Raw genomic sequence first — 22,568 nt, forward strand, 5'->3', positions numbered from 1 at the left:
TCCTACGCTCAATGCACTGATCAATAAAGGCAAACACACCCTAAATACCTTCTTTGAAATCCTGTTTCTACCTCTGACTCTACTTTAGAGGAACCCGCACTCCAAGGTCTCTTTGTTCATCAATATCTTGGCAAGTGCACAAAGTGTGATCTGGATGGAGATTTTGAATAACATCGAGGACAAAACAGCCCATCTGATCAGAACCTATCCATTACCTTAAACATTCAGTCCCTTCACTGAACTGGCTGAGTATGGAAGGATAAACATGTTTAATTGGACTTGCAGCAGTCATTGAGAAAATCAAAATAAAACAAAGAATTGTGAGTTATGGAAATCATAAGTTTCAACTCAAAACATTAACTCTGTTTGTCTCTTCACAGAAGCTGAAAATGTGTTGCTGGTTAAAGCACAGCAGGTCAGGCAGCATCCAAGGAACAGGAAATTCGACGTTTCGGGCCAGAGCCCTTCATCAAGCTGTCAGACCAGATAAGTTTCTCCACCAATTTCTGTTTTTGTTGAGACAACCAATTTAAGGGAGAAATCTACTTTACTTTGTCTTTGCTGATCTATCTATCATGACACATCTGTTCATGATTGTATTGCACTGAATAGTCTGAGTAGAGACACAGTTCCCTTTTCACACCGAGGACATATTCCATTGTGTTGTGTCGCACTGTCATTGTGTTAAATCAGATTGATTCAGAACATTAAAGGTTAAATATGACTCTTCTTCAGAACAGAGCTGGGGAGCAATGACGCAAGCAGAACTATGGTCCACCACAGTTCCAACAGCAGAAGGTTTCACTTGGATACAGTTGTAAAGATTATAACTCACTCATTATGGTTCGATTCCACACAAAACTTGAGCTTCATCTGGACTTCTTCACCACTAAGAGGCATCATTCAAGTATGCAATAGAATCCACTCACTTATCTACATGAGTGAAACTCCATAAAACTCAGGAAGCTCAATAACATCGAGGACAAAACAGCCCATCTGATCAGAACCACATCCATTACCTTAAACATTCAGTCCCTTCACGAACAGAATATCACGACTTCAGCATGTACCATCACCAAGTTGCACTGGAGCAGCACGTTAAGGTTTTTTTGACAGTACTTTCTAACCCTGTGTTTTCTACCATTTAAAAGAGAAAAGGCAGATGCACCACTACCTTCAAGTTATCTTCCAAGTTGCATGTCAATTTGACTCATCATTATGCCTACACCAAAATCCTTGAACTCCATGTCCGACAGTGCTTTGACTGTAACTAAGCTAAGTGGATAGTAGAATTCAAGATGGTGACTTATTATCTTCTCAAGCACAAAATATGGATCATGCCAGCATTACTCACATTCCACCCAGGAACAGATTTTGTTATTGAAATAACTATATTTATAACTCCCTAACAACAGAGAGGAAAATATAACAACATGCTCAGATCTTGCGTGTAGTACACTCCCTCTCTGTTTACAAAAATTGTGTTTAATGTAAATTGTGCATGTTCATAATTTCTTAGAATACTATATAACTAAACCAACAATCACTATAGCTGATAATTCAACAAGTTGGATTGCTTCATTGGTTTTATTGGAAAGAATATGTTTTCCCTTAACACCAGTATGTGTTTTTAAAAAGTGAGTTGGGCCAGAAATACTGAGAAGTGCAACATGTTTCTTCTTCCTTCCTAAATACCTTAATTAACCTATCTGTCTTCTTTCTCTTTCAGCCTGGGCATTCTGTTTCATTTCCATTAGCTCTCTCAACATCTCACACTGTCAGATATGAGTTTGACTTTGATGATCGACTCCACTTCATTGTTGGAACTGTGACATTGATTGATTTGCCTCAACCAAAGATGCTGGGTTACTGGTAATTTCTGTAAAACTAGCAAACTTTCAGCTCCGTTTTGAAGATAAATGCAACTTGGTGGTGGGGCTACAAACTGCAGTGGGCTTTTAGACTACTTCTCTGTCAGACACTGGCAAGTCATTTCTGCATGACAAGTAATTCAGTGGCCAGAAATGTATCAGTCTTCATGGGCTGCATTGTGGCTCAGTGGTTAGCACTGCTGCTTCATAGTGTCAGGTGTCTGGGTTTGTTCTCTTTGTGTTTGTATGGGTTTTCTCCCACAGTCCAAAGATGTGCAGATTGCCCATAGTGTGCAGACTAGGTAGATTAGCCATTGGAAATGCAGAATGACAGGAATAGGGGTGGGATGATCTGTGGAGGGGTGATACAGCCTCCTTCCACGCTTTGGGGATTCTCTGATGAAATGTGGAAAGAAACCTACTTTTGCATGACTTTCAACATTTAATATTGTACAGATGAACACTAAAAATCAATGCACTATATTGAAGCCCTGCTTTCGCTGTGGATGGTATTTTGATTCTTTGAATTAAAATATGATCATAAGAGCTTGGTGGTCACTTAACAAAGTAAACATTTCACAAGCGTTTTTGGAAGTTAGAACATCATGTACAATTGGAATTACCTCTTTTCAAACTTGGGAGTAATTTTGCTAATTAACGACATTGACAAAATTGATTATTTGAAATTTGTTTTATAATTGTTTATTGACTAAACATAAATATATGAGTTTACGTGAAAACACAAATAACACAATTTTTTTACATCCTGTTTTCTTTACTTGTTAGAGTTATATTTGGTCTTTCAGCATCTTTGTCTGTTTTATAGTTCTTTACTGTCAAATAACAATAAATCAAATCAAATCAATGATGTATGTCTGATGTCATCACTTTAATATAAGAAACATAGCAGCTATTATGAATGCAAGACTTTAAAATGTCCCGTTAAATTTGAATGAAAACAAATGTCCTGAAGAGATGCTGGTAATTATTTTGAAAGCTGTCAGGATGTGATTTGATTGTCAGGACACATGGGCCCAGTTGGAAATCCATAACAAATCAAATGCTATTGATACAAAAGAGGGGTAATAGTCTAGATACAGACTCCTAGATTCAGGCATCAGATGGCAGTGAGAAATTAGGTTGGGAAAAGTTGAAGACAAAGGCAGTTGTGATCGCCAAAGTGGAGATTTAGGAACCATGAATTTCCAAAGGGTACCTTGCTACTGGAAATGCTTGAAGACTGAGTGAAGCAATTTACAAAAAAACGTTGAAAGACCCTCTGCAATGTGGAAGGGAGAAAGAAGCAGCTGCTGGAAGGGATTGGATTTTATCTACAAGACTGCATTATATATTGAGGTTGCGGCATAACTTAAATATGGAATGGTTTTCAGCTGTCTTAATTAGCTAATAGTGTAAGAAACCTTACTTGAGTGTCCTAGTTGCTAACAAAATAATATTTAGTTGGTATTGATTTTAGTTTCTTACTGAAAATAATTTAAAATGTGAAATCTGATTGTGCAGTGATTTCTGTTGGTCATTGGGAAAAGGCTGAATATTATGCATTTTTTGGCTTATGCAAGTTGCCAGCGAGTTTGGTGGAACAATTCTCACTGTGATGCTGAGTGAGCTTTCTCACTGTAACTTGCGAAACTTGTCACTTCAATTGCCATTGGAATCCTCCTGGTGAGAATCATGTCCTGTCCCTGCCCTATCTCTATCTCAGTTCATGGAGAAAATCACCACTCAGCATTCCTTGAGGCTGCTGCTTCTTTCAAACACTGTTCAGCAGGGTTAGGCATCAGGAGAGATGACAGAGAAGGGTTAGCTGACACCACAGTTCTCAGAGAGGCAGCTGGGGATTGTTGAGGATGGGGCAGTGGAGAGGAGTGGAGTCCACATCCCAGAAGAACGCCATCTCACCATGCCAGCCAGGTTGAAGATGGTCATTGGATCAATACTACTTCCAGGGTGAGAAGGTCAATGATCTTCTCTACTCCATCAGAGTGAGTGCTCTCTGCTACCTCAAACCTTTCAAAGCCACTGCATTCATCTCCCACCAATGCTCATGCTGTGGCACCCCTTCTGTTGTATACAACACTTACCCTCATTTGAAATCATTTCTCTCATCCTTTTATATCACTAATGTAACATGCCCTCGGCTCTGTTTCCTCAATCCCTTGGAACATCTCAATATTGTTCCCTCTCTTGTGCCTTACTTGTTTTCCCCCTTTATGCCTTTACAGGAGAAGATACCCCATAACACAGTGGACTGACATCATCCACTCTTGAGAAAAGCACTCCTGACCTTCCTGATGAAGGGCTTATGCCCGAAACATCGAATTTCCTGTTCCTTGGATGCTGCCTGACCTGCTGCGCTTTAACCAGCAACACATTTTCAGCTCTGAGCAGGAGAAGACAGGAACAGAGAAGACACGACTAACCAGTGGCTGCAATACCTTCCCCCTTTATCCCATACAGACGGAAACATTTCCCACAGAGAAGGGATCCCCATTGTCCCAAGATCATCATGGAAGCATGGAGGGACCATCTTCTGCACTACCTCCTGGACACTTCACTTCCCCTACTCCTCCAGGATGATGATATAACACTGGGCTCGATGAGGTCACACATGTGCAACTCTGCCCCATGGTAAAGGAAGAAATGCCCAGGCCATTTATAGTAGGAGATCTGCCAGAGACCAGGCACTTGCTGAGCCCCTGGCAGGAGATGACCTTGTGGCCTGGGTGATGAGGGACCTTGTACATTTGTATTGGGAGGGTTGGCAGGCAGGCAATCAGGACTCAGGGGAAATGCAGAAACGCCAATGATTCACTGCTATCATTGCTCATTTTTCAAATTCATTTCATATTCAATAGTATGTAAATTCATAAACCTTTGCATTTCACCATTCATGTAGTTGTTCCTGTCTTTATCCTGGCTGTAGATAGTAAATAGTGCTCCAGAGTATCACTTTGTCATTAAGCAGGTGCAGTGGTTGCGGGTCTGTGATGATCATCAAGTACATTGTGGAAGCAGATCTAGCAATCTGTGTACATAATAGCAGCTCATTTCAGCATTTTAGACCTCCTCCTCGTCATTGCCCATATTTTGGCTGACTATATGGGTAGCAGTGCTTATTACAGTGAGTTTCGGGAAGTACAACCCAGACAGTGAATGTTGTAGGAAAGTGCATTGGCATACTACATCCTTGCATGACCAGTATATCATGTGTCAAAGGAGAATATTGTTCCCCAAGGAAGGCCCAGTGAATGGTTAGAGTTCAGCTTCCTCCTCCACAAGTCGACTCACTTATCCTGCATATGGCAGCAGTTCTCCTCAGTATTACATGCCATCCATTTGCATCATGATTAACATGACAGTGAGTGGTCCTCAGCATCAATACCAAAATGCTGTTGAGACCCCAAATATAAAGCTCTCCTCTCTAAATGCCATTCCCTTAACCCCCACAGGCTTCACACTTTTCCAAGTCATTATCCAAGCTCTGTCCATGGGATTAAAACTCGCATCCCACATCCCAGCCTACTCTTCACTCGACCCGTCCTCCTTAATTCCTGTGAATGGAGACAGCTGGCTGACTGTGGCCCACTCTCTTGAGCGACCAGACCTGGCAGCATGGGTCCTGGCCTATCCACATCTCTGGCTGTTTGACAAAAGTATTTGCATTAACAATCACTGTTTAATTTATTTTCTTTATTGTCCTATAAGTTCTCTATTTTATCTTCTTTTATATTTATCATGTATAATATCATTTATCATATCCCTGTAAGACAATATCACTAGGAAACTTTGTTTATCAATTCTAACAAACCACTTAATCCTCAAAATAATCCTTGTATTCCTATTTGTGGTTCAAGGCCCTATATCACTTTGAGCCTTCACTATGTGTACTCTTTTAATAGAAACAACTTTCTCGCAGGCCATTCAGATCATACATGGGTAGGCTCTCTTTTGACACAACAATACATGAGTATGTGAACTCAGTGTCTTATATGTGATTGTGGCAAGTACTTTCACTGGTATGTCTGCACCTGAATGCCTGTTACTTTTTCCTTATTTTCTTTGAAGACTAATTGAAGACTAAGGTGTAATATTGCTCAGAAGTAACATTCAATTTGCTTGCATTGTTTGAAAACCATGAGCAATTAATTGTATTTTAATAGTTGGATAACTTGTCATTCTTGCATTTGATTTGCAAAAAACTCTCAAAATAAAATGTTTTGTTGGACTTTTTATTTAGAGTGAGTTCTTAGTTTCTCCCAATTCAAAACTTAGTAAATCTTGGGTGTATGCTATGGCACTTTCTATCCATGCAACATTCCCATTCCATTCCTGCCTTTAACTTTGATAGATCACATTTCAAATTTCTCGTGTGATTTGTTTTGTACTACTGCCTGTTAACTTTTTCCTCAGAACAATCTTTTTGACATTCTCCAAAATTGTTTGCGTTCTATTGTTTCCAACATTATATTTTACCCTCACAGATTTCTGGAATCTTTTATTCCATAAGTTATTTTGCCACATAAACAAATTCTGCCAGTTCATGAACTGCTTGTCCTTGTTGAAAGGTTTTAATTTAGTTACATCCTAACTGAAAATGGCAATTTCTTTTACAGTTCATGTGGGATAGTTCTACTTTCACCCCACTTGGGAAAAAGGGACAATTTGCACTTGAAATTTCATTGATTAGTTTACAGCTCTAGTTTCCATGAAAATGTGTGGGCATGATTACATACATCTGTAAACTAGTAGAAAATAATATAATTGTTACAATAAGATTGAATGACAAATGAGCAATGGAGACGAAAAGTTGCTGTCACCAACCTGGACTAATGGAGTAATTGTTCATTCTCTACTTTGGAGCAATTTGAGGCCTTTCAAGGGTCCATTGCATCATTCAGCCACTTACACAGTACAGGTTAAAGATATCGGAATGATAGAATGGAGGTGGGACACGGTCTCATTAATCATGTTGCACTTACAATCGCTTACTGCATTTGCATGATGTGTCACATGATGTGTGCATCAGAATAATATCCACTATGTCAAAGGCCCATGAACAGGCATCCAGGGTCCTTCCCTGTTGGAGTCCTCCATATCTCACTGTTGAGGATAATGCAAGCTGCTATTTATGTGTGATACAAATGCTAACATTACCAAGGAGCAGTCTCGTTTCTTGGATTCCCCACACCGGTTCAAACAATCACTATCACTGTGACTGTGGTGTAGTGAAGGAGCAGAAACATTGAGGAGATACAAATGCAATAGCAAGCTCAGGAACAGCAGTAACCTCCAGTGGCTGATGAACAGCCTCCATGTGAACAATTCACAGCAAAAGGTCCCGAAGCTGTAGAGGGGACTTGAGTATTTGGCTCCACTGTCATCTCCTCCAGTGCAGCAAGGCACAGTGCCACTGTGAACGAAAATGCTCTGGCCCACCTTGTTAGAATTTGCTGGTTTGTGACCTACAACCTGAAGAAGTGAGTGGCCATCCTGTCCCAGAGGTCATCATCCTAAAGTTTTATGCAACTGGCTACTTTCAATTGTCCTCTGGGAATCTATGTGAGATCTCCCAATCCTCAGCCCACATATATTAAAGCCATGACTAATGTAATTTGTGCTACATCACACCATTTCACCTTGTTTCCTCAAGATGATGTCAGAGCTATAACCCACGCAGTAGGCTTTGCCAATGTAGCTGGCTTCATCTGGAGTAAAGGCACTATGGACATCATGTTGAGAAAAAATTTGATAACATGACTAATATTATCAATAGAAAATGGTTCCATTTGTTTAATATACAAGTAATCTGTGCTCATTGGTAACACATTTTAAAGCTGAAAATGTGTTGCTGGAAAAGCGCAGCAGGTCAGGCAGCATCCAAGGAACAGAAGATTCGACGTTTCGGGCATAAGCCCTTCTTCAGGAAGAAGGGCTTATGCCCGAAACGTCGAATCTCCTGTTCCTTGGATGCTGCCTGACCTGCTGCGCTTTTCCAGCAACATATTTTCAGCCCATCTCTGCAAAACAACTTCACATTTTTTGCAATATTCTCTTCCCTTCTGTAGAAGAATCCATTCAATTTTTAATCCAACCAATGAAGGAAATCATTCAATTAATTCCCATCTGTAAAATAATTCATTCTGTTTCATATATTATTCACAATGAAGTAGGAATTGATCCATGTATTCTCCTTATACTATAGTGTAATTCATTCACAGTTTACATCTTACACTTATCTATAGTGCTTTGTTTACATTTTTATTGAAATTTTACAAATGTGAATATTTACATTTTATTCATTTATCTGCAACTGTGGATAAAATCATTTACATTTTATATCTTGTTCCCACCCCTTTCCACCCTACAGTAGAGACCTGCATAACAATTAACTTAATTCTAACTGTAAGGCAGGTTTTTTTTGTAAGTTGTAAGAGACCCTCCTCTTGAAGTGTTGTCTGTGTCTTACTCAGTTGCAAGCTGCCGCTCCAATGCCTCTAACTGACCTCCCAGAATCGCAAACCTGCTGCCATCCTTAATTCGAAGTAGTCCCATCTCCAGATTAATTAAGAGTTCCCCATAGAAATAACAATGAATGACTGTTGTGACCTGTGGGGGCAGGTTCAGGACTTGAGCTTCATTACAGAGCTGTTTCCATTGCCAGTACAATTGCTGTGCCTGTGTACCTTTAAATCTTTGTGACCTATCAATATTGTATAGATTTTATCTATATGCCATCTGTGTAATAGCATTTACATTATCATAATTTTTTGTTTCACAACATGTAATGGTACTTAATCTTGTAAATTTCTTTGTTTGCTTCTCATATCCACTTTTGATGTGTCAAAGGGTACAATGTAGCTGTAGTATCTGAGCACTAGATGCTGCTGAGTCATCAGATTTTAGGTTCAATATTCCCCACTCCAGGGATTTGAGCTCATCATCGAGGCTGACACTTCACTGCAGCACTGAAAGGGTGCTAAACTGTCTGAGGTGCCATTTGTGACTTGAGACATTGAACTGATCTCTGTCTGCTGGCAGTAAAAGATGCAGAACCACTTTTCAAACAAGAATGGGGAGTACACCCAGTGTCTCAGTCAATGTTTACCTCTCAACCAACATCATAATTGTCCATTTAAGTTATTGCTCCTGGTGGGATCTTTTTGTGCAGAAATTGGATGCTGCATTTCTCTGCACTTACGTGACTACATTTCCAAAGTAATTCATTCACTATAAACATTTTGGGACACGGTGAGTCATGCTGTATAAGTTCAAATATTTCTGTTCTTACCATCTTGGTATAAGAATATTTGTATTCCAATATTTGTGAGTTTAAAATGATAGTAATTGGGTGCCATTAGTGAATATGTAAACCATCTTGAACCTCAATGTTTGCATTTCAAGTCCTGCTGGCCTCCCAATCTCCTTGGGATATAAACTCTACTGTATCCAACAAATCCAGCTGAATTTTAACTCCTAAGAACTGTTAAATGGGAGCAGATGTTGGAGGTTTGGGATCGAGGGGGGAGTTGGGGAAGTGTCCTAGACTCGGCCATTTTCACCTCCTTCCACAATAACCTTCCCTCCATCTTAATGTCAGGAGTAGGGATGTTCACCCATGATTGCACGGTTCAGTTCCATTCATAATTCTTCTGGTGAACAAAACAGTCCGGACTCATTTGAGGCAAATGCTATGAATGTGTCTCTTTAAAAGAGAGTAATTGAATTGAATTGAATTTAAGTTATTGTCACGTGTACCGAGGCACAGTAAAAAGCTTTGTCTTGCGAGCAATACAGGCAGATCACAGAGTTAAGTAGCATAGATAAGTAAATAATAGGTAAACAGCAGCAAAAACAAAAATACAGATACAGGTGAATGTCAAGAGTTTGTGAGTCCATTCAGTATTCTAACAACAGTAGGATAGAAACTGTTCCAAAACTGGCTGGTGCATTTGTTCAGGCTTCTGTACCTTCTCCCCGATGGCAGAGATTGTAGAAAAACATTGCCAGGTTGGGATGGATCTTTGAGAATGCTGCTGGCCTTTCCTTGACAGTGGGCCTGGTAGATGGATTCTATAGATGGGAGGTTGGCCTTTGTGAGTGTCCGGGCTCAGTTCACCACTCTCTGTAACCGTCTCTGATCTTGAATGGTACAGCTACCAGACCAGATAGTGATACATCCAGACAGATTGCTTTTGATGGTGATCCTATAAAAGGATGAGTAATATCCCGCCGAAAGTCAATAATGAGTTCCTTGGTTTTGCCGACATTGAGATCTAGGTTGTTCTCAGTGCATCATTTTTCCAGGTCTTCCACTTCCCGTCTGTAGTCGGTTTCGTCACCATCTGAGATTTGACCGACTATGATGGTGTCATCAGCGAACTTGTAAATGGCATTAGTCTGGTATTTGGCGATGCAGTCATGGTTATACAGTGAATATAGTAGGGGGCTGAGTACGTGCTCCTGGGGGGCTCCAGTGTTGAGTGTTAGTGAGGATGAAATATTGCCCCCAGTCTTCACTGATTGTGGCCTGTGGGTCAGGAAATTGAGGATCCAGTTGCAGAGAGTGGGGCTTAGTCCAAATCAGTAAGTTTAGTAATCGAGGGGATAATAGTGTTGAAGGCTGAACTGTCGTCAATGAGTAGGATTCTTACATAGCAGTTCTTGGTGTCAAGATGTTCTAGGGAGGAGTGAAGGGCAAGTGATATGGCATCTGACATGGATCTGTTGGTCCAATAAGCAAATTGGAGTGGATCAAGAGTAGTGGGGAGGCTGGAGTTGATTAATGCCATGACCAGCCTTTCAAAGCACTTCATGACCACCGAAGTTAGGGCCACTGGGTGGTGGTCATTGAGACATACTGCATGAGCCTTCTTAGACACAGGGGTGATGTTGGCCCTCTTGAAACAGGCAGGGACAGTGGCCTGCTGCAGGGAGAGGTTGAAGATGTCCGAGAAGACCTCTGCCAGTTGATCTGCACATGAGTGCACGTTCTGGTACTCTGTCTGGTCCCATCACTTTCCTTGGATTCACGTGAAGAAAAACTGATCTGACCTCTGATGCAGTGACTGTCGTCAGGACTTGTCATATTAGGTGTTACCTCTCTGCTGAAATTCTGCTCAAAGCGAGGATAGAAGGTGTTGAGATGATCTGGGAGGGATGTATCATTGTCAGCTATCTTGCACTGACTCTTTTTAGAACTTGTGATGTCATTCAGTCCTTGCCATAGTCTCCAGGTGTCAGTCTGGGTTTCTAGTTTGGATCGGTATTGGTCCTGTCTTAAGAGCTCTGCGGAAGTCATACTTGAATTCCTTATATTTGAGTGGGTCTCCTGATCTGAAGGCCTCACACCTGGTTTTTATCAGGTTCTGCATGTCCTGATTCATCCTGGGTTTCCTGTTGGGGAACACCCGGATTGACATCCTCAGTTGTGTTCATGAGATGTCTCCTTTAATCTGAGGTGTGACAAAATGTCCTGAGTAGGGATAGTGGTGATTATATTTAACGTCAATCCAGAAACAAGCCCATGTGATCTTTTGCTGTGCCCCAAACGTCTACAAGATGGATACAGTATCAAGAACAAATCCACAATCTTCTCAACTTTCTATCAAGCTCTCCTGGGTTCACCAGGATCCCTGAAATGGGTGGATTATCTTACAAACCATAGTTAAACAGGTTGGTACTCTACTCCCAGGAGTTTAAAAGAATGAGAGGTGATCTCATTGAAACATTTTAGATTTTTAATGGACTTGTCAGGGTAAATGCAGAGAGGATGTTTCCCCTCACAGGAACATCTAGGGGCAAAGGGCATAGTCTCAGAATTAAAGGCACCAATTTAAGACTGATGTAAGGAGTAATTTCTTCTTTCAGGGGTTTGTGAGTCTTTGGAACTTCTTGCACAGTGAGCTATTTGGAGCAGAGTCCTTCTGTGTACTTAAGGCTGAGACAGCTAGATTCTTGCTCAGTTGGGGAATCAAGGGTTACGGGAAAAGAGCTGGAAAGTGGAACATGAAGAATGTCAGATAAGGCGTGATCCTATTGAATGGCAGAGCAGGCTTGAGACTGTAAGAGCAGAGATGAGACTCTATGAGGCTCTGGTCAGACTGTGTTTGGAATATTAGGAGCGGTTTTGAGCCTCATATCTAAGGAAGAATATGCTGGCATTGGAGGGGGAGCCAGAGGTTGTTTACAAGAATGATCCCAGGGACAAAGGCTTGTTGTGTGGTGAGTGGTTGAGGACTCTGGGCCTGTACTTGATGGAATTTAGAAGAATGAGGGGGGATCTGATTGAAATTTACAGAGTACTGAGAGGCCTGGATAAAGTGGATGTGGAGAAGATGCTTCCACCAGTAGGAGAGACGAAGACCTGAGGGCACAGTTTCAGAGTGAAAGGATGACCCTTTAGAACTGAGATGAAGAGGAATTTCTTCAGCCAGAGAGTGGTGAATCTGGGGAACTCATTGCTACAGAAGACTGTGGAAGCTAAACCATTGTGTGTCTTTAAGAAAGAGATAGATAGTTTCATGATTGGGAAGGAGATCATGGATTCTGGGGAGAAGGCAGGAGAATGGGGTTGAGAAATATATCAGAGCTGAAAATGTGTTGCTGGTTAAAGCACAGCAGGTTAGGCAGCATCCAAGGAACAGGAAATTCGACGTTTCGGGCCAGAGCCCTTCATCAGGGGGCTCTGGCCCGAAACGTCGAATTTCCTGTTCCTTGGATGCTGCCTAACCTGCTGTGCTTTAACCAGCAACACATTTTCAGCTCTGATCTCCAGCATCTGCAGACCTCACTTTTTACTTGAGAAATATATCAGCCATGATTGAGTGGCAGTGCAGACTCAATGGGCTGAATTACCTAAATCTGCTCCTGTATCTTACAGTCTTCCGGTCACCACTCCCTGCTGTATCAAGTTGCAACTTCTAGTGGAAAAAGAAACCCAAATCAAAACCCAAATTAAAAATGCAATGATAATCTTCATACCTTGGCACCGTAAAGGGGCTGGAAGAGAAAGGCAAGGTTGATACTGCGGTGTCGAGGCATTGGTAGGAATCAATTTTTCTGTTTGAAGTGAGGGAGTAGAACTGTTGAGACTTTTGGAGCAACAGGGAAGGGAGGCAAGCAGCACTGAGTGGACCTTGCTGGTGGATCGTGTAGATTGACTGAGGGGAATGACATTTAAAGAATGTTAGAAGATGCAATTTGACGTGATAGGGGGCAGTGAGCTCAATAGAAAGCTCTGAATCATGTGGGACTTGTTCTTGTAGGCTTATCTATCCACCTGATGTTTGATGCATGATGAAAGGAGTTGTAAGACGGACCTTGATTCCATTGGTTAGATACTCATCACGAGTTGCCCACAGGCCCACTATCAATGAGGGAAGCTGATGCTGCTGGCCCAGTCAAAGAGCTTAATAATCTCAATGAGAGAGAGAGAGAGAGGTGGGTTCTGCTGAGGTACAAGACCTTGGGAGCTCAGCCAGGGAAGTTTGAAAAAATAGATAAAATCAGGAGCTGAGAGTTGGAGGTGCAACCCTTGCAAGACGATCATTGCAGCTGCTGGAACTGCTTGCAGCTCCCTCCCTGAGCTATCAGTCCTGAACGTTGAGCTGTTGTTGAGATGCTGCCACCATTTAACTGGCTTTCCCCCTGCATCGGGGCCGATTGCCTCACCACCAGCAAAATGACCCCTAATTGGGGCTTCAATTATGTTTTTGCAACCAAACATCCACTCCCTCCATCACTGACAACAGTGTGTACTATCTTCATTATGCACTGCAGCAATTCACCGACGATCCTCAGACAGCACCTTCCAATCCTACGACCATTTCCACTCAGAAGGACAAGAGCAGCAGATACATGGGAATACCGTTGACTAAGTCCCCCTCCAAGCCACTCACCATCCTGACTGGAAATATATCGCCGTTCCTTCACTATGCTGGGTCAGAATCCTGAAATTCCCTCCGTGAGGGTATTGTGGGTCTACCCACAGCACATGGACTGCAACGGTTCAAGAAGATATCTTCCTGCCCACCTTGTCAAGGGCAACTAGGGACAGGCAATAAATGTTAGCCAGCCAGTGACATCCATGTCCCAGAAATGAATAAAAAAAGCCCGTTTCCCCCCCCCACCCCCGGTGGACAGTCTCTGCATCCGTTCCCTCCACTGGGAAAAAGCCCTTTTGAAATGACTACCTGACTACTCAGACCCCTAGGAATCTTAGTGGCCCACAAACCGGTAAACACTTTTCACCAACTCCTCACAAAAGTTAAAGACCCGATACCCCCATTCAACAGGATGAACATAATCTACAAAGATACCCTGCAAGGCCTGTGAAAAACAGTACATAGGACAAACAGGAAGAAAAGTTGACCATATGAATGCATTAGCATCAACTCCCCACTGCCAGACTGAACCAGTACTCTGATTTCCACCCACACGGACAACGAAGGACACAAATTCAACTGGGACAATGTAACCATCCCAGCACAGGCAAAATAGAGACACATGAGAGAATTCCTTAAAGCCTGTCACTCCAGCTGGAACTCAATCAATAAACATATCGAACAGGATCTGATATACAAACCATTCAGATACAGAACTGGAAGTACCAAAAAGCAGAGACACACAAGTACCAGGCAGGACAGACCGACAGCACTTTATCGAAGACACACTGATGATGTCACCTAGCAAGGTGACAAAACGTCTGCAGAAAACCACACCAGTTCAGCGAATGAATCTATGACCAAATCCATAACCCTACGAATCTTTTCAAAAACCCGAAGCCCTTTTGGCCGTATCACATCAAACAGCCAATCACACATGGCCACTCATCATTACACCAGCTCTTCTATCTCCTGGTCCACGTCCGGGAGGTTTATAAAATCCTGGTTTCTATTCTCAGAACCTGCCTCAGCAAATTAACATGGATATTACATTTACAACATAGCCTTTACCTTGCTGATTTCTCTCAATTATGGCATTACATGCCGTGTACTGTAAAGCAAGTCAACGTTGAATTTATAAAACTACATTTTGTCACCAAAAGCATTATCGTTTTTGTAAATAAAATCTCACAAACAAAACAGAATGACCCTTTTCAGAAGCACAAAGCGCTTTCAGTTGTTGAGAGTTTTGATTTTCCCTTGTCTATAATATAACAAAGAGCCACAATTGCTCCATCGTTAAAAGCCTTTATGAATTATTTATCTGCACGAGATCATGTCAATCACCTTGTCTGGAAGTACCGGTTTTCTGATAGCCTGAAGTCAGATTAAATTTAATGTAACATAAATACCCTACTCCTTTCAGCTGCATCTTTGTTCCAATCCAGACTGTTTCATGAAAAATTGTTGCGCAATTAAAGAAGTAATTTTCACCCACAGATCATCAGCTCACATCTCTGTACAATTGAGAGAATACTGTAGCTTAGACATTGGACAGTAGTCCTGTAGGCTCGAAGTCAGGCCTCCTGATCTTTGTCTGATGTACATTCCTTTTGAAATAGAAATACTAAATAGTAAAATGTACTCTTAAATCCCATTGCAGGATGATTAAGAGAAGGGGACTGTTCCACAAACATAGCTCAGGTATTTTCAAAGAACTGATTGGGGGTGGTCACAATGTACAAAACATTTGAAAGGTTAGATACAGTTCATACTTATACTGTCTAGCTTCTTAATATGGGCATCATGATAGTCTGACTGGCTCTCACTCAGAGCTGAAGCATCTTTAATACCCGATTCCAGTCGCTGACCAGAGTTGACAGTGAGATGTTCCAGTCTGCTCCCAGTATTCTGGTCTGGCGGTGTTTGTGTGTGTGTTTGTGTTGGGGGTAGTGTGGTTATAGTGTGGTCATCAGGAAGGGCTTTTGCCCGAAAAGTCGATTTCGCTGCACTTTGGATGCTGCCTGAACTGCTGTGCTCTTCCAGCACCACTAATCCAGAATCTGGTTTCCAGCATCTGCAGTCATTGTTTTTACCTCGTAATGTGGTTACAGGGAGAGGGCTGGAGATAGGGCACAGTGTAGAGGGCTCGCTCCTTCCACCCGCTGTGGTGACCTGGCTAAGTCCCCTGTTTATAATTCACAATTTTAATAAGTGGTAGAGCAGGCCATCCCTGCTGTTTCCCCTGACCTGCAGAGGGGTGTTGCTATGGTAACCTCTGTTAGGCCATCCAGTTGGGGTCTGCATGGAACACTTCAGTGCACGGAATCTTGTTGCCCACCAATTAAACAAAAACATTCTAATCAGATTCAAACACAGCAAGGAGACTTCCTCTGTGTTTGTTTAAAAAATCTCACTGATTTGAACTGATCTGTTGCTTTTTTGCAAACTTTTTGTCAAGTACATCCTTTGAACATCCTGTACTTTCCAATACAGTGAAGTCGGGCTAAATTCTCCGATTTCTCCTGAAAGTGTGACGGCCAGTGAGTTTCACAGTGGCCCACAATCAATTTTCTAACACCGTCTTCTACGTTTCTCCTCACTAATTATAATCCTGAGATGATGGCTGCATTTCTCATGAAATCGTGTTTCCTGTGCTCCAGGTAAGATCTTCTCCTGGTTTCCTTGTACCACCCACCCCTGCCCCAAAAGCCCAGCTGCCACTACTTCAGACTCTCCCAATCAGCATTGATCTCTCAGACCTGCAGGGGCTCGATCTGGAAACGGTCTCAAGGGGAAAGACAAGCTCCTTCCAGGACAGAGATCTGAAGGTGCTGCTGGGCTGTCCGGGGGAGAGGATGGGAATCCTTATCCTTGCTCACCTCCCCCATCCCCCAAAGGGGAACACCATAACAAAGACAACCAACCTTGGCATAAAGAGCAGTGTGGGTCAGTGCTGTGCACAGAGTGAAAAGATTTTCTGCACGCAAGTACCACCATCTTCTCTCTGTTACCTCTGACTCAGGATACGGCACATGCATTTGCCAAGGCTCATGAACTACTTGCATGCATCGTGTTCTACCCAAGGGCTCACAGCATCACATCCTCCCAAACTGCTAACCCTTTCTGCATTTCCAGCTTACTCACTGGGAACACCTGATGACTTCTTGTGACAATGCTGTGGCTTTAGGAAGTGTGTTTTGTCCTGGTTACAATTAAGCAAAGTTTTAAGGCAGAGGTGCCGAATTGGCTCGTGAGAGCCTAGAAAGTAAACAACTTGGGAGGCCTTGTTTTTATTTAAAGTTGGAATAATAGGTGCAGCCTGGATGGGTGTGGCCAGCTCTCACAAATCAGGATTTCTAGTTTTTAGTTTTTTTAGTTTTGAAATTCAGCATCGGTTGCTATTGTGATGTTGAAAAAGTGGAACCTATTTTCCCCATCTCTTGATTATAGCCAAAAGCTAGCGGTTCTCTTCGTAGGTTGTTGGATTACATGTGAGACAAAATCTGTTTTCGAATTTGCCTTTTTGCCAAAAGGAGTGTTTATGGAATACTACTATATTGAAACAGTTAATTAGTAATAATTGTTGTATCTATTGTTCTGTTAAGTTTTCCAGTCGAGTTAATTTATTCTAAGTTCTTCTTTCTTTTGTTGTATTTTAACTATAGCATTTGAATACATTACGTTTTGTTTAATAGCAAGTAGTTTGACTAGAAAATAGTTTCTGGAACATGGCACTTTACATCTGTCTTTAAAATAAGAAAAAATTAGGGCCTAGTCTACCTTCTTAAAATATTTTGAGAGGGTCTGGTCCATAACACTCTCCTGCTCATCATCACCTCCTTCCGCTCATGTGTCCCTCTCTGTCATACTGAGTCTCTCCCTTTGTCTCATTGCAAAGAAAAGCTGGCCACACCGTCACAGATTGATCCCTCAACTGACCTACCTGTAATCACTACACTACATCACTTGAACTGACTGTGACCATCCCCATATAGTGTGATTGAATGACTGTGGTGGATCCTCTAACGTTCACACATCACCACTTACTCAAAGCACACGAATTGTATTTGGTGTGTAAGCAGCTGGCAGTCTGAGTGATGATAGTCTCTGACATTCTGTAACCTGGTGCTAAAGTTAATGAACGTCAATCCGCCATGTCAGCATCGATGTGTGAAGTGCATTGGGTGATGGCAGGATGCGTCTTCACCAAGCTATAATTGTCAGGAACTGGCTCTGACCTTTCTGTTGGGAATTTTCACTGTCTACGTTTCGTGGTAGAGGAGAGATGTTTTGGAAAAGCGATGTAAGTCGGTCAAATTGGGCTTTTAATGAACTGCAAATGCACTGAAATAAGGTCGTCACCTCTTTGAACTCACCTTTCTAAGCTCAGGGCAAGTCAAGACCTTCTTTTGCAATGATGCAAATCTATACTTTTTTCTTTCTCACCTTATTTTGTCACCACACTTGTCATTACTCTCATGACATCAGGGTGGGAGAATTCACTCAAAATTTGAAAATTAAACCTAAGCCTTTCAAATTCACAACTGTCCCAGAAGATGGCATTCCAAGGTAATGTCTGGGACTGTAATTTTCAAAGTTTCCCAGCACTGGATCAAAATCCCATGGCCATTTGATGTCTAACCCAATAATTCAGATCTCTGAATCATTTATAGAGTCAGGGCAACACGAAAAGAGTATTAAATCCAATTCATCCATGAGGACCAGATAACTTAATTTAGTCCCATTTGCCAGCACTTAGCCCATATCCCTCTAAACCCTTCCTGTTCATATACCCATCCAGATGCTTTTTCACTGTTGTAATTATGCCAATGTCCACCACTTCCTCTGACAGCTCATTCCATGCACACACCACCCTTTGTGTGAAAACGTTGCCGCTTAGGACTCTTTTAAATCTTTCCCTTTTCATCTTGAACCTCTGCCCTCTAGTTTTGGATTCCCCTACCCCATGGAAAAGTCCTTATCTATTTACCCTCACGATTTTATAAATCTCTGTAAGGTCACCCCTCAGCCTCCAGGGAAAACAGCCAATCTGGCGGCAGTGACTCTGTTGTCATTGTGTATCCCTCCTCCACATTCGTGTTTTGCTCCTTGATTTGTTCCATTCTGACTTAATTTACCTAACACAATTACCCTCTTTGTTATTGTCCAGTCTTCAATCTCAGCACAGACCATCGCATGTTTTTTTCTTTCTACTCTCTATCCTTGCATTTGCTTAAAACCTGGTACATCCCTTAGGCTAGGATTTAATGTGGTGAGTACTAAGTGTGGGCATAGGTGACTTCAAGGGGCATTAACCTACTTAGGCTCTCTTTATCACCCCAGCATGAAAGTTCATTGGATTGAGCATCAATTTGGTACTTAAGGGCTTCTCCTTTGTCCAATCAGGAGCCTGCTCACTGAATCCTTGCCCTGTCCACCACCCACCCAGAGGTAACTGCTCAATCAGAAATTTGTAGGCTCAGGGTTGGAAGCACAAGTGGCACACCATGACCAGCTTCACCAGTGGGTAAGAAAGTGGGTATTTTGGGGACACTATTGGGGATGGGGTGAGTAACCCTCCCTGTCCCAATTAGCCCCAGATTCAGGCAAGTGGAGCTTCCCTGTGAAGAAAACACTCCCTGTTCCCACCAGCTGGGAGAGAGGGTATTCAGCCCAATGAGTGGCTTAGGCCCTTGGAATCAAGGGTTATGGAGACAAGGCAGGAAGTGGATACTGATTAGGAATGATCAGCCATGATCATATTGAATGGCGGTGCAGGCTCGAAGGGCTGAATGGCCTACTCCTGCACCTATTGTCTATTGTCTATTAGCTGGTGATTCAAAAGCTTCACTTGTTGGCGGGCTGAGGATGCCCACCATGGATTTTCCTGCCCGGAGTGGAGGTGGTGAGAAAGGGACTGAGTACACCTCTGGGTGAACTCAACCAAATATTTGCCCTTTCCTCACCATCTCCAGGGAGGGGAAATTGCACCCTGACTTTACCCACTTCTGATGAAGGCATATTGGAGCCTGAGCAGACCATTCAGCCCCTTGAGCCTGTTCCGCCATTCTAGACCATGGACTGATCAATCACCTCAATGGGCGTGTCAGTGACTCACTAACCTGAAAGTTTCTCCACAGATGCTGCCGAACTTGCTGAAAATTTCCTGGTTTTATTCACTAACTACATTTTGATCTCATCCTAGCCAATTTGCTGCAGTTTGGACAGAGCAGAGGTTCTGTGACTCATAGCTTCTGTCTTTGATTCTATTAACTCACCAAGAATCTTCTGATCCTTTGACATTCTCGAAACAGCTTGCTGGAATTTTTCACCCTGGTTTTGGCAGGTTCCTAGAGAATGGGTGTGTCAGTTTTGAGGTGGATACAGAGAAGCAGAGGAAATCCCTTTTACAATGACCTCTCTCTCAGAAAGACAATGCGATGGGGAGAGACTACGAGTGAGAATTTTGCAGGAACCTGACCGAGTCCAGGCTGGGGGTGGGGGATGGGGGATTGAAGGGGTGTGGTGAGGATGGGTGAGAGGTGGATTAAATAATATGGAAAATAATAAGATTCTGACAATGATTGACAAATGTGACCCTTGCTTTGTTTGTGATTGAAGTAATCAAGGTCCAGCCGATGGAGCAGCTGCTAACACAAACCAGCCGAGCAGCCCTTTGAAGGTCACAGTGAAGATTATCAAAGATCCACTCCTGGACTACGGTTTTATGGTCTCAGAAGATTCACCAGTATGTGTGAAGTCTGTCACTGCAGGTAAATACCTAGGAATGGGAGGTTCCAATGTGGCAGCACGGCAGCACAGCAGTTAGCACTGCTGCCTCACAGCGCCAGAGACACAGGTTCAATTCCAGTGTCAGGCGACTGTCTGTGTGGAGTTTGTACATTCTCCCGTGTCTGCGTGGGTTTCCTCCGGGTGCTCCGGTTTCCTCCCACAGTCCATAAATGTGCAGGTTAAGTAAATTGGCCATGCTAAACTGCCTGTAGTGTTAGGTGAAGGGGTAAATGTAGGGGAATGGGTCTGGGTGGGTTGCGCTTCGGCGGGCCGGTGTGGACTTGTTGGGCCGGAGGGCCTGTTTCCACACTGTAAGTAATCTAATCAAACTGAGGGAAGGTCTGAAGTGTTTTCAAGAGGGGCTGAGGGTCTGATAGGGCCAGGGCTTTTAACTGATACAGTCCATCTCAACACCTCCAGCATTAACTCTGAACTCTTCTCAATCTTTGTCAGTTTTGCCATGGTGACAATACTTCAAGTGGAATTTTCTCTTCCCTGAAGATGGTCAGAAGGTGATATAATGGGCTTGGCCCCTCACCCTCTTCCTGCCACCTCGGTAATTAATTAAAATGATCCATAGACGGCCTTCTTGACTTCCACCAAAATGGTCAATTCAGGGCCTTAACCCGTCATCTTACAAATTATCTGCCCCCTGGTGGACAAAGCTGCCTAGTTTCCAAACTGAGAAACCATGACAACTTGCAAACTAGGTTAAGGAGTAGAGCCTGCATTTTATCCAACTAGTGACAATGGAGGCAGGGATGGGGGCAAGGGAATGGCCTCAAATCCACACCCCTATCCAAGCCTCCAACTCCTCCTGAGACCCCTTCCTCAAGAACCCACCCCACAATAAGATCATAAAAGTGGCTTATCATCTCATTGCTGGATTTTTTCCAAAGGGTAAGACACGACCAATGGACGTTAGGACCCAGAGGTTCTCTCCTCACGTATTTAAAAAAGTTCATAGAGATTCGTAGGGCCTTTACTACTGTCTCTGATCAGCTGAAAATTAGCTACATCTTCAGCCACTCTGTCCTTAATGATAGGCCTAGATATTTGCCAATGCAAGATGTGAGGTTAATTGGGCTATAATTCACCAGGCTTCTGAATTTAATTTAATTTAATTTATTGTCTCGTGTACCGAGGCACAGAGGAAAGCTTTGTCTTGCGAGCAATACAGGCAGATCACGAGTTCAGTAGCATAGATAAGTGAACAATAGGTAAACAGCAGCAAAAACAAAAATACAGGTACAGGCGAATGTTAAGAGTTTGTGAGTCCATTCAGTATTCTAAGAACAGTAGGGTAGAAACTGTTTCGAAACTGGCTGGTGCGTGTGTTCAGGCTTCTGTACCTCCTCCCCGATGGTAGAGGTTGTAGAAAAACATTGAAGGGTGGGATGGATCTTTGAGAATGCTGGCGGCCTTTCCTTGACAGCAGTCCTGGTAGATGGATTCTATAGATAGGAGGTTGGCCTTTATGATTGTCCGGGCCGAGTTCACCATGGTGATGCATCATGGGTATACAGTGAGTATAGTAGGGGGATGAGTGCACAACCCTAGGGGCTCCAGCATTGAGCGTTAGTGAGGATGAAATATTGTCCCCAGTCTTCACTGATTGTGCCCTGTGGGTCAGGAAACTGAGGATCCAGTTGCAGAGAGTGGCTCTTAGTCTGAAATAACTAAGTTTAGTAATCAGTCTCGAGAGGATAATAGTGTTGAAAGCTGAACTGCAGTCAATGAGTAGGATTCTCATGTAGCAGTTCTTGGTGTCAAGATGTTCTAGGGCGGAGTGAAGGGCAAGTGATATGGCATCTGACATGGATCTGTTGGTCTGATAGGAAAATTGGAGTGGGTCAAGAGCAGTGGGGAGGCTGGAGTTGATTAATGCCATGACCAGCCTTTCAAAGCATTTCATGACCATTGAAGTTCGGGCCACTGGGCGGTAGTCACTGAGACATGCAGCATGAGCCTTCTTAGACACAGAGATAATGTTGGCCCT

General features: G+C 42.8%; 1 protein-coding gene across 1 annotated transcript in view; it reads left to right on the forward strand.

The window, feature by feature from the left end:
* Window positions 1-22,568, forward strand: part of LOC132820019 (FERM and PDZ domain-containing protein 1-like) — a 146,712-nt gene that overhangs the window by 44,803 nt on the left and 79,341 nt on the right. Inside the window, exon 4 of the mRNA XM_060831945.1 lies at window positions 20,399-20,550. Within this exon, the coding sequence (XP_060687928.1) occupies window positions 20,399-20,550 (152 nt within the window). The remainder of the gene's footprint in view (window positions 1-20,398; window positions 20,551-22,568) is intronic.

The sequence above is a fragment of the Hemiscyllium ocellatum genome, chromosome 11 (genome assembly GCF_020745735.1).
Source record: "Hemiscyllium ocellatum isolate sHemOce1 chromosome 11, sHemOce1.pat.X.cur, whole genome shotgun sequence".
NCBI classification, from domain to species: Eukaryota; Metazoa; Chordata; class Chondrichthyes; order Orectolobiformes; family Hemiscylliidae; genus Hemiscyllium; species Hemiscyllium ocellatum.